The 12,402-nt window shown below is 39.4% G+C and overlaps 1 protein-coding gene across 1 annotated transcript; it reads left to right on the forward strand.

Moving 5' to 3' along the window:
* The first annotated feature begins 7,888 nt into the window (after positions 1–7,888).
* LOC122358188 lies at positions 7,889–9,574 on the forward strand. The gene has a single exon (XM_043257978.1). It carries the CDS (start codon positions 7,889–7,891, stop codon positions 9,572–9,574), a length of 1,686 nt encoding a protein of 561 aa, XP_043113913.1.
* Positions 9,575–12,402: the final 2,828 nt, after the last annotated feature.

The raw sequence follows: 12,402 nt of genomic DNA on the forward strand, positions 1-12,402 counted from the left end.
TTGAACAGATTAGCTATTAATATTTTGAGATGCTGGATTCTTGACTTTGAGTTCTAAGCTCTAAACATCAAAATAATAAAAAAGGTGAAATGTTTTACTTTACATGTAATGAATATAGAACATATGGAAGTTTCACTTTTAAAAATAAATTACTAAAAATAATGAAATGAGTTTTTTTTCATATTCAAATTTTTTCGATATGCACCTGTATATACACAGCACAATGCTTATGTTCCATTCTGAACACAGACATAAAAGTAACCATAAGAAGAATTTTTACTTAAAGACAGTTCTGATGTGGTCAAAGAATTTAAAAAAAGGAAGTAAATCAGAATAGAAAAGGACAGAACAGAACATCTACCTCTTTTATCAGATAGTCCCAGGGGCCAAATCTCTCAGTAACCCACAAGCTGGTCACTGTCACAGGTTTAATAGTCATCACCGTCACTTGCCTCTGACATCTTGTCGAACACCAAAAATCATCCAGCTGCAACTGAACCTCATTCCTTTCAAGTTTTCCTGAGTGAAGATGCAGCAAAGTTCAAAGGAAAGTTACCTTTCGGTGAGCCCCTATCCTTGACTCTTTCTTCTCTGTATTCTGCAGCTCTCTCGGTGTGAATTGGAAGGCACTGTTTTCTTTCTGTGAACGGTCGATGTCCGGAGGCTGTCTACATCTGGAAATGAGATACAATCCTCTTTTCTCACACTATAGTGCATCTCAATTAAGCTCCAGAGCTCTGGTTCAAGAACACTTGCTTACAAGAGCCAACTTGACTGCTCTTTTCTTTTCTGAATTTGTGGTGAAAATATTTTGGCAGCATTTTGTTTTTATGACCTTGAGCAGCGTTGTGTAGAAATATCAATATCAATCTGATATGTGCTTAAACGCACCCCCAACAGAGCAGCTCTGAAATATTAACATCTAAATCAAGCTATCCATTCATCCATCTTCTACCGCTTATCCGGGGCCGGGTCGTGGTACACCAGCCTAAGAAGGGACGCCCAGACTTCCCTCTCAACAGACACTTCCTCCAGCTCTTCCGGGGAAACTCAGAGGCACATAATCCCTCCAGCGTGACCCAGAGCTCATGACTATAGGTGAGAGTAGGAATGTAGATCGACCGCCTTGCAGCTCAGCTCCCTCTTCTCCATGACAGACTGGTACGTTGACAGCATTACTACAGAAGCTGCACCGATCCATCTGTCGATCTCTCTCGTTTGTTCGTTCCATCCTTCCGTCACTTGTGAACAAGAACCCAAGATACTTAAATTCCTCCACCCTAAAGCAGGAACTCCCCACCAACTGAAGGGGGCAAGCCAACCTTGTCCGACTGAGACCCATGGCCTCATGCTTAGAGGTGCTGATTCTCATCTCAGCCGCAGACACTCGGCTGCAAACCGCCCCAGCGCATGCTGTAGGTCCTGGCTAGATGCAGCCAACAGGACAACATCATCTGCAAAAAGCAGAGACGAGATCCTTTGGTCACCAAACCGGACCTCCTCTGGCCCACAGCTGCGCCTAGAAATCTCATGTTCAAATAAAAAAAGACCTTTGTTCATCTTTGGAATACAAATTAAGATAATTTTGATGAAATCATAATATCCTTCTGTCGCTGCATAGACAACAACACAACTACCAAGTTCAAGGCCCAGGAAGGTAGCAAGGACATTGTTAAAATAGTCTGACATCAGTGGTTCAACCATAAATGAACAACAAAAAGTAACTACTTTATTCAGGCTGAGCCACTGAAGTCTGTTACACATTGTGCATAACTGCACATTAGTTTGGTTGGCTCGCCTATATATTATGACTAAAGATACACATAATCTTTCAAGTCACATGGACTATTTATCAATATCCTTACTACCTTTCTGTGCCATGAATGTGGTAATTTCAAAAATATAGCAATTTGTGTTCGGGGGGCCAGCTAAACATAGTCACCATGTTAAGACTGTGTCTTAAGAATTAGTTTGGCGAACTAGCACATTTTCCATTTTGGGTAAACTATTCCATTTAAGCAAAAAGTTTAGGACGATATATTAAACATTACTTCACTTTATTAGCTACATGTCTTCATAAATGGCCATGCAACTAACTAACTGTTTATGGAAATATTTCCAGTTTTGTTTTTCAGGGTGTGTAACATGTAGCAATACCATAGTTTTGTTTAAAGTAAGGTTTGTTTCTTCACCGATTTGGAGAAATGTAGCATTCCATCACTCGCTCATCAACGGGTCTATAGTGATTGGGTGCCGTCAGAATGAAAGTCAGAAACATCAGAATAATCCACAAGTAATCCACATGACTCAACCATCAATTAATGCCTTGTGAAGCGAAAAGCTGTGTGTTTAAGAAACAAAGTCCATTATGCAAAATAAGGATTTCTTTTTAGTCAGCTATTTGGATTTCCGATCCAAATTCGCTATTCTAACTTGTTCTCTTTCTCTGATGTGCCAAATACTGTAATGTTCTAATGCTACAGCAGGAAGGTCTCATTGCCAGGGCGCTGCACCATAAACACTTCAGATCCTGCCACCGGGCTCTTCATCAGATGAGTGCCCTTGAACGAGGATCATTACCCCCTTGTACTTTAGGGAAGCTGTCCTGCTTTGACCCCGGTCTCAGCCTGCAGATGTCTGCTGAAGTCAGAGTAAATACGGCCTGTGCTTTGCAACAAAAAAATGATTCGTAATAGCAAACAGTAGCTTAAGTTAATGAAGTAGAAATATCCTTCACTGCAAGCCAGAAAGGACAGACTTTTTCATACCTGTACTGTCCTGACAGCAAAGCAATGAGCCCTTGTCACCACAAATAAATTATTAATGGTAATAACAATTGACTTCAGATGTATACAAATCACTATCAGTGTGAACATCAATATAAAATGTTAAAATATTGAACAAAGGTAACAAATTTGTCCCTTAACCCTGGTTTTGATTTGCTTTTGGGCAAATTTGCAGTCTGCAATCTGACTATGCCTAAACTTTTTAGCTTCTCTTTGTTCTAAATCACTGTTTAAGACATTTACTCGATGTTATTATTTTCAAATGAGTCTCTTTATACTTACCAATGATGCATTTAATTAAAAATACAATAAAAACTAATATTGTGAAATAATCTTACAGTGAATGTGCTCTTTACTCCTGTGACGCAAAACTGAAATTTCAGCATAATTTCTCCTGTCTTCAGTGTCACATGGGCCTTCAAAAATTATTGTAATTATGCTAATCATTGTAATATTTGCTTCTCAAGAAACTTTTGTTGTTTAAGATTTTCCTGCTATTTTTCTCAGGGATTCTCTTGAAGTTTAAAAGAACAGCATTTATTTAAAAAAAAAATCTTGGTAACACTTTAGAATAGGTAACACTAACTATTAACTACGACTTTTCCCTCAGTAATTTCTTATTTAGCTGCTTATCGTAAGGTAGTTTGTTAAATTTAGGTATTGGGTAGGATTAGGGGTGCAAAAAATGTATGTAGAATAAGGAATTAATATGCATGTAATTAGCACTAACGAACGGCTAATGTTATTTTAACATGCATGGAAATAAGCAAATAGATGTTACCAAAATCTGTCTTTTGTAAAATTATCCTTGTCTTCACTTTTATAAATGAATGCATATTAACTGAATAAAAGCTTAACGTTTTTAAACATTGCCCCAAATTTTTAAACTGTGTTGTACATTAAGTATATTATTGTTTAGCTATATATATATATATATATATATATATATATATATATATATATATATATATATATACATATATGTATGTATATGTGTATATATATGTGTATATATATGTATGTGTATGTATATGTATATGTGTATGTATGTGTATGTGTGTATATATATATATATATATATATGTGTGTGTGTGTATATATATATATATATATATATATATATATATATATATATATGTGTGTGTGTGTGTGTGTGTGTATATATATATATATATATATATATATATATATGTGTGTGTGTGTGTATATATATATATATATATATATATATATATATATATATATATATATATATATATATGTGTGTGTGTATATATATATATATATATATATATATATATATGTGTGTGTATATATATATATATATATATATATATGTGTGTGTGTGTGTAGGTGCCATGAAGTTGTTTATGTGGATTGCATGTTTGTATGTGTTATTTTAGGTATGCCTCTTGTGGTGGTTAAGGTTAATTACATCCATTTTGGCATTTCCTGTGGGTAGCCATCTTAAACAGGAAGTGATGTGGCAAGAGGGGGTGGAAGGGAAACAGTTTTTTGACCTGCATATCAACTCTTTCAAATCACAGTTTGATTTTTATTTTTTAAGTATTAATTCCTTTGTTACAATAAACACCAGTTTCAATCAAACAATTTTCTGGGAGCGGCGTCAATTTTACTTTCCCGCACGGAAGTATAAACGAATAGGAAGCCGCTACATTAGTCAAAAAACTTCCAGGAAGGACATGCAAGCATGTGGTAGGCCCAAACAAGGCCTGTGTCTGGAATACCAAGCTATTGTTGGAAGGCATCAGCAGCTCAAGGGATTCAGAAACTCATCCAATTCGTGAGTAACTGATGTGTTTATTTCTAAGAAGCTATGGTTGAGAAGGTGGATCAAATTCTGAAACAAGAAGTTGATGCTTGTGTGCATATTGTGGCCTGCTGAGTTTATGGAGATTTGAATTTGGATTGTTTGTTTGGATGTTTGCTTGTGTCAAGCATGGCTGATGAGATGTCTCAAAATGAAGGTGTTGAGATTGAACAAAGCATTGCATCCCTCAGTTCTATGCGTAGGGGAAAACTTGGTGTGTGCACACGTAGGATGAATGAAGTGAAAACTTTGACTGCTGTTGGTGATGATCTGGAATCAATAAACAAAGGAGTGGAGGCATTCTATGTGGCACTTAATGAATTCAAGACTGCTCATAAGCTTGTGCAGGAGCAACTACCTGATGATATCAGAGAAAAGGAGCGCATTGACTGGTTTGAGCCTAAAATGGCTACCTTTGAAAACTTTGAATGAGCTGGAGAGGTGGAAGATTGATCAGAAGGATCCACAAACACTTATTGAGCCGAATGATAGTGCTTCAAATGTGTCCAAAAGTTCACATAAGTCGCAAAGTTCTCACAGCTCAAGTATGTCATCTTCAGTATCATCAATGAGGATAAAGGCGGGTGCTGATAAAGCAGCTCTTCTGGCTCGCAAAGCTGCATTGAAGCAAAAACATGCTCTTGAAATGGAAAAGGCTGCTTTGAATATGAAACTGGAATCAGCCAATTTGGAATGTGACTTAGCTGCAAACGATGCTAAACTGAAGGTTTTAGAAGACTTTGAAACAAATTTAAGTCCAAGTCTACATGCTCGTTCTGTCAATTCTCATCAATCTTATGAACCTAAAGATGAAATGAATAGGTATTTTGCAAAGGATGATGTTGAGAATTTTAAGGAGACAGTAATTCCGGAGCAAACACCATCAGGAGCATCACCATCTTTTGAGTTTGTTCAGCTTGGAGCTATCCCAAAAAACCCATTGCAAAGGATGCTTCAACCTAGGAAACCTTATAAAGTTGTACAAAGTATAATGTTGGGAGCACAGAATCAAAATCTGACAGGTCTGCTATACCAATTCAAAATCCATCTGCCAATGATAAAGGTGTTGGACCTACAAGTATGAATCTTTCAAATGTGGCACAGAGGCAGAATGACATCACTGAACTCTTGATCTTGCAACAAAAACACTCTTTACTCCCCTCTAGAGAGATTCCAGTATTTGATGGAGATCCATTAAGTTTTCGATCTTTTATGCAAGCATTTGAATATGGCATTGAAGATAAGACTGACAACAACAGGGATAGACTTTATTATCTGGAACAGTTCACTTCTGGTCAGTCAAGAGAACTTGTCCGAACCTTTTTGCACATGGATGCTAGAAGGGGCTATGCTGAAGCCAAGAAGCTTTTGAAACTTCATTTTGGTGATGAAATAAAGATCACAAGTGCCTATATGGAGAAGGCCTTAAATTGGAGTAGTATCAAGGGTGATGATGGAAAGGCTCTTCATGCTTATGCACTTTAAGAGGTTGTTGTAATGCTGCTGAAGACCTCCTTAATCTGTTTGATCTTGATTTGCCTTCCAACCTAAAGCAAATAATATCTAAGCTTCCATATAAATTGCGTGAAAGGTGGAGAAATACTGCATGTGACATTCTAGAAAGAACACACAGTAGAGCTAAATTCCAGGATGTTGTTGCTTTCATTGAAAGGCAGGCAAAAATACTGCAAGATCCCGTCTTTGGGAATATTCAAGACCTTACTTCCTTAACAAAGTGTATTAAAACTGAGTTTCGTCCTCTGAAGTCTGGCAGTAAGAAAAGCTTTGCTACTTCTGTATCCCCAATAACACCCAGTATGAAAGAGGAAGAAGGTTCAGACACTAAAGATATTGCACTTCACTCTCCCTGTTTGTTTTGTTTTGGCAATCATGCATTGGAATCATGTCATCAGATGGCATTAAAATCTCATCAAGAAAAGGTGGATTTCCTAAAAGGTAAAGGATTGTGCTTTGCATGTCTTCTAAAAGGACACATGAGCAAAATATGCAGGAAACGTCTGGATTGCAAAACCTGTCACAAAAAGCATCCAACAATACTCCATGTTAAGATGTCCCTTAAAGGGCAACACAATTGCCAGAATAGTAAGGATGGCAAAGAGCCTACTCTAACAGGCAACAGTAACTCCATTACAATAGCCATGGTGTCAACAGAGCAGGCAGAGGTTGGTCCCATAAACTTGCAATTGTACCGGTAAAGATTAAGGCTTGTAATGGAAGTAAAATAATACAAACCTATGCCTTTCTTGATCCTGGAAGCTCTGCTACGTTCTGTACAGAAAGCCTAATGGAAAGGTTGTGTGTGAGAGGAAGGAAGACGGAAGTTCTACTCAGGACTATGGGCCAAGAGAGACCAATCTGTACATATAAATTGAATGGGTTAGAAGTAAGCAATCTTAATTGCAACAACTTTTGGCCCCTTCCAGAGGTTTTCACTCAAGCTCGTATACCAGTTGGCAAAGAGAACATTCCTACTGAAGAGGATATTCTGCACTGGACGTATCTTAAAGAGGTCAGTTTGGACACCATTAATGCGGAAGTTGATTTGTTAACAGGAGTTAATGCTCCAAAACTTATAGAGCCATGGAGGGTCATTAATAGTCAAGGAGATGGACCTTATGCAGTCTTGACTCAGTTAGGATGGCTTATTAATGGCCCACTGGGCAGAAGCCCATCTATAAGGAAAGATGAAGGACTAAAGGTGTTCTGTAACAGAATTTCAATTTCCAGTTTAGAAGAGCTTCTTGTGAACCAGCTAAATCATGATTTTCCTGAAAAGGCCTGTGAGGAGAAGTCTGAACATTCAGTTGAGGATAGGATATTTCTCAAACTTGCTGCAGATTCGGTAATTAAACAGGATGGCCACTATCAACTTCGACTTCCATTCCGTCAAGAAAATGTCAGTCTGCCTAATAACCGAGGGGTAGCTGAACAGCGAGCTAATACCCTCATGAAGAGATTCCAAAGAGATGAGGTGTTTTTTGCTGATTATAAAGACTTTATGAGTGACGTCTTGGAAAAAGGGCATGCTGAAAAGGTACCAGTAAATCAACTGTCGGGAACATTTGGAAAAGTGTGGTACATACCCCATCATGGTGTGTACCATAAGAGAAAGAAGAAAATTAGAGTTGTGTTCAACTGTGGGTCTTCATTTCAAGGAACATCTTTAAACCAAGAGCTTCTTCAGGGTCCTGACCTTTCAAATAGCCTGCTTGGAGTTATACTTTGATTCCGTCAAGAACCTGTGGCAGTCATGGCAGATATCGAAGGAATGTTTCATCAGGTTAAAGTCACACCTGATGATGTTGACTTTTTGAGATTCTTGTGGTGGCCTAAGGGTGACATTAGTCAACCACTGGCAGAGTATCGAATGTTGGTGCACATTTTTGGTGCTGTCTCTTCACCTAGTTGTGCAAACTATGCATTGAAGAAAACTGCAGAGGACAATGAGGGTAGAGTTAGTAAGGAGGTGCTTAATACCATTAGAAGAAATTTTTATGTTGATGACTGCCTTGCTTCCTTACCCAATGAAGAGGCTGCTATTTCACAAATTCAAGATTTAAGAGCTGTCTGCGCCACCGGTGGATTCAGATTAACAAAATGGACTAGTAACAGTCGTCCTGTTCTAGCTTCAATACCAGATGAGGAGAAGGCCAAAGAAGTTAAAGAGTTGGATCTTGACAAAGAAAAGCTTCCTATGGAAAGAGCTCTTGGAATTCATTGGAGTACTGAAACAGACTCTTTCTATTTTAAGATTAACTTAAAGGAGCAACAGTCCACCAGGAGGACTATTCTTTCAACTGTGAACTCTATTTACGATCCGATTGGGTTTCTTGCTCCATTGATTCTCCCTGCAAAGAGAATACAACAGGAACTTTGCAGAGTCACCTGTGGCTGGGATGACAAGATTCCAGATGGGTTAATGAAACCCTGGAAAAGATGGCTTGAGGACCTGGGAAAATTAAACAACTTGAGTATTCACAGATGTTTCAAACCATCAAATTTTGGTGAAGTACAAGCAGCCCAGCTCCATCATTTTAGGGATGCTAGCGAGGTAGGGTATGGGATAGCTAGCTATTTGCGACTTACTAACATCAGTGGTGCTGTTCATGTTGCCTTTGTATTGGGTAAGGCCAGAGTTGCCCCATTAAAGCCAGTCACCATCCCTAGGCTTGAGTTGGCAGCTGCAGTCCTTGCTGCTCAGGTTGACAGGATGCTCAAAAGAGAGATTGAAATCCCACTTTTGGAATCTGTTTTCTGGACAGATAGTACATCTGTCTTGAAATACATCTTTAATGATACAACACGATTCAAAACCTATGTTGCAAATAGAGTGAGAAAGATACGGGACTTGTCTGAGAAAACTCAGTGGCACTATGTCAATGGATTTTTGAATCCCTCAGATGCTGCATCACGTGGCCTTTCGATTGATTCATTCCTTGGTTCAGACAGATGGTGGAATGGTCCAGAATTTCTTGTTCTGTCTGAATCAAATTGGCCTCTCTTTCCAGAGGAACAAATTAAGAGATCTGGAGATGATTCAGAGATAAAGAAGGAAGCCTTAGCCTTTACTACAGTTCTGACAAGGGATCTTGATCCTGTCAACAAGTTCATTGAGCATTTCTCTTCCTGGAAAAGCCTAAAAAGGGCTACTGCATGGATCCTGAAGTTTAAAAGGATGTTGTTGTTACTAAGTCAAAAGAGAAGGGATGCACATTTATCAGACCCTCATAATTCTGACAGGAAAACTGAAGTAAAAGAAGACTTTGGAGATAAAGAACTTTCAGTTAATGACCTTATTGAAGCTGAGAAGGCGTTGGAATGTTTTGTTCAGCAGCAATCGTTTCAATCTGAAATTGGTTCTCTGAAGAAAGGACATACTATCAAAAAGGGAGCAGCATCTACAAACTTGACCCCTTTCTGGAGGATGGTATTTTAAGAGTTGGTGGAAGGCTGCATAAAATGTCAATGCCTGAAGATTTGAAGCATCAAGCTATTTTGCCAAAAAAAGTCATCTGTCCACATTGGTTTTAAATCATATTCACCAGACAACAGGCCGTTGTGGAAAGAATCAGATTCTCTCTAAGCTTCGATAGAGATTTTGGATAGTTTATGCCAATTCTGCTGCTCGAAAGTTAATTAGAAACTGTCTACTTTGTAGACGCTGGAATGCTCCGGTGATGGAACAAAAAATGGCAGATTTGCCTCTAAGTCGTCTAACTTGTGATTCTCCTCCATTTACATGTGTAGGTACTGATTATTTTGGTCCAGTGGAGGTAAAAAGGGGCCGGAACTTGGTGAAAAGATACGGAGTGTTGTTTACATGCTTGGTGAGTAGGGCCATCCATCTTGAAATGGCATATTCTTTGGATACCGATTCCTGCATCATGGCTTTGAGAAGGTTCATATGTAGAAGAGGCCAAGTTCAAGAAATGATATCAGATAATGGAACAAATTATGTAGGAGCAGAGAGAGAACTTCGAGAATGTCTTGCTCAGTTGAATCATAGTAAAATCAAACACGCAATGCTGAATGAGGGAATTAAATGGAGCTTTAATCCTCCTTCAGGACCTCATCATGGAGGAGTATGGGAGAGGCTTGTACGTACCATCAAGAAAACTCTGTACTCTATCCTAAAGCAGCAGCCTTTGGATGATGAAGGACTGCAGACAACTCTCTGCGAACTTCTCTTCTTCAGTGTATGCGTCCCCCTGTGTCTGTTCATCAGCAGTACAGAACAAATTCAGGCGCCTGGAAGCAGCAGTCGAAACAAACCACACGAGTGAAATCAAATCTGGTTTATTCAGAATGCAGCTTAACACAGAGAGTAAACCATCAGCTTATATAGCCCTTATGGGGTGTTGACCTCTATTGCATAGCTGGACAGGCCTCAACTGCCCACTACGGAGAGCACAAAAGACAACTCCATATATGGGTTGAAGATTCACAAAATTAGCAGACTAGAGACAAAGCAAGTCTATATAAGGAATGAAAGACTACAGAGTTAGTAGAGTAACCTGAAACTATACCTGCAGGGCGAAAAGGGACTAGAACAATTGTCATACCTTGCTCACACACACACACACAGTAATAGAGAATTAATTCTCTCAGTCCCCTCTTTTAGGCTGAAAAGCCTAATTTCTGGCCATTGGCGTATAACGAGGACCTGTCATACTGTCAATTGTGGCATACACACGATCCATCAAACATCTCATAATGCATGGTCCAAAAACACATACAGCAAAACCGATTATTAAAATTGGTACAAGCATAGTAAAGAAAGGAGTCATCCAGCCAAACAGGTGATGTAAAATACCCCACCCCCAGTCCTGTATCTTTTGTTCATCATCATACAAGTCTTCTGCAACCTTTTTCATTTCCTTCACAGCATGGCCCACAGCACCAGCAGGTTCGTCCTCAGTTGGGACGTACGTACAACACTGGTCACCAACCAGAGCACATACTCCGCCTTCTTTTGCTAGCAACATGTCCAGGGCTAGTCGATTCTGTGTGGTCATCAGACGCAGAGCACCCAGCTCCCTCCGCGCTCCGTCTAATCCAATTGTGGTGTCATTAACAAATTTAGCCAGACGGTAGTGCAGAACTTCGGTCTGATGCCACAGATCACTGACACCATACGTGGGCACCAAAGAGGTCCAGAACCGGTGCCATTTAGTTGAGAGTTGATGTTCCTCAGGGACGTCATCAGCTACAGATCTCTTCAACCTGTGGTACTGTTTCTTATGCTGTGAGGTATGCTGGAATATCTGAACAGGGTAAGATAACTCTGAAACATTGGCCTTATCCCAAGATGTTCCTTCAGGAAAGGAACCTTTGTTGATGTCATTGAGCCGCTCCACCCATCACAGTTAACGGCAGGCTTCCAGCTATTAAGCGATCTACATACAGTTGTTATATTGTTTTGAGGCATGACAGGCATGGACACTGATACAGTTGATGACATGATTTGCTGACATAACATGACTCATTGGTGTGATGTCTAGCTGTCCAATTGGCATATTGCCAGAACAAATTATCAATAGGTAAAACACAGTTCACACATTGTAATGATACAAAAATCATGAATACTAACAGAAGCTGCATTCTGATCAAATAATAATTAAATAATATAATCAAAGGATATGTGCAGTCAGTTTCTATGTCAGCAACAGCGCTGCGTGTTCAGCTCCTCTGTTGTGCAATAGCAACCAATCTACGTAAGAAGTCGTCAGTCCAGTAATGCGCACCGTCCAGCCCCTCCCGTCCCGTGACAGTAGTGATCAATGATCCTACAAGAGTGGCCCCTTGTTCAGGTGTTGACGGCTAATAACAATCTGGTCAGAAAACTATTAGACATTCATATTGCTGATTTATGCATTTTCCGCCTGGTTGCATGGATCCACTGTGGAAAAGAATCAGTTAGTCTGGTGGTTCGAGTTACAGCAACAATTTTGGTAGGAGCACTATATTTTGTTTTGTCCAATGGGTCTCCCATTTTTAAGAATTTTCACTAATACTGTGTCACCCACTTGAAAAGGGTGAGTCATGTCAATTGGCATAGGTGCTGAACTCGAATGCATTTTGCTCCAATTCTTGTGGAGAGCTTCAATCAGTGACTGCACATATTCACTCATATGGACATCACATCCCCCATCTCCCAAAACACACCCTCCCTTTCTCCAAGGCGCGGGAAAGGCGTCCCATCACCATCTCATATGGTGATAGACCTTTGAGACCCTTATGGGGTGACATTCTCATTTCTGCCAG

Source organism: Puntigrus tetrazona, chromosome 14 (assembly GCF_018831695.1).
Source record: "Puntigrus tetrazona isolate hp1 chromosome 14, ASM1883169v1, whole genome shotgun sequence".
In the NCBI taxonomy this organism is placed as follows: Eukaryota; Metazoa; Chordata; class Actinopteri; order Cypriniformes; family Cyprinidae; genus Puntigrus; species Puntigrus tetrazona.

Bases quoted from the DNA above. Each gene is read 5' to 3' on its own strand.
- LOC122358188 (XM_043257978.1), top strand. From the start codon at position 7,889: ATGGCAGATATCGAAGGAATGTTTCATCAGGTTAAAGTCACACCTGAT.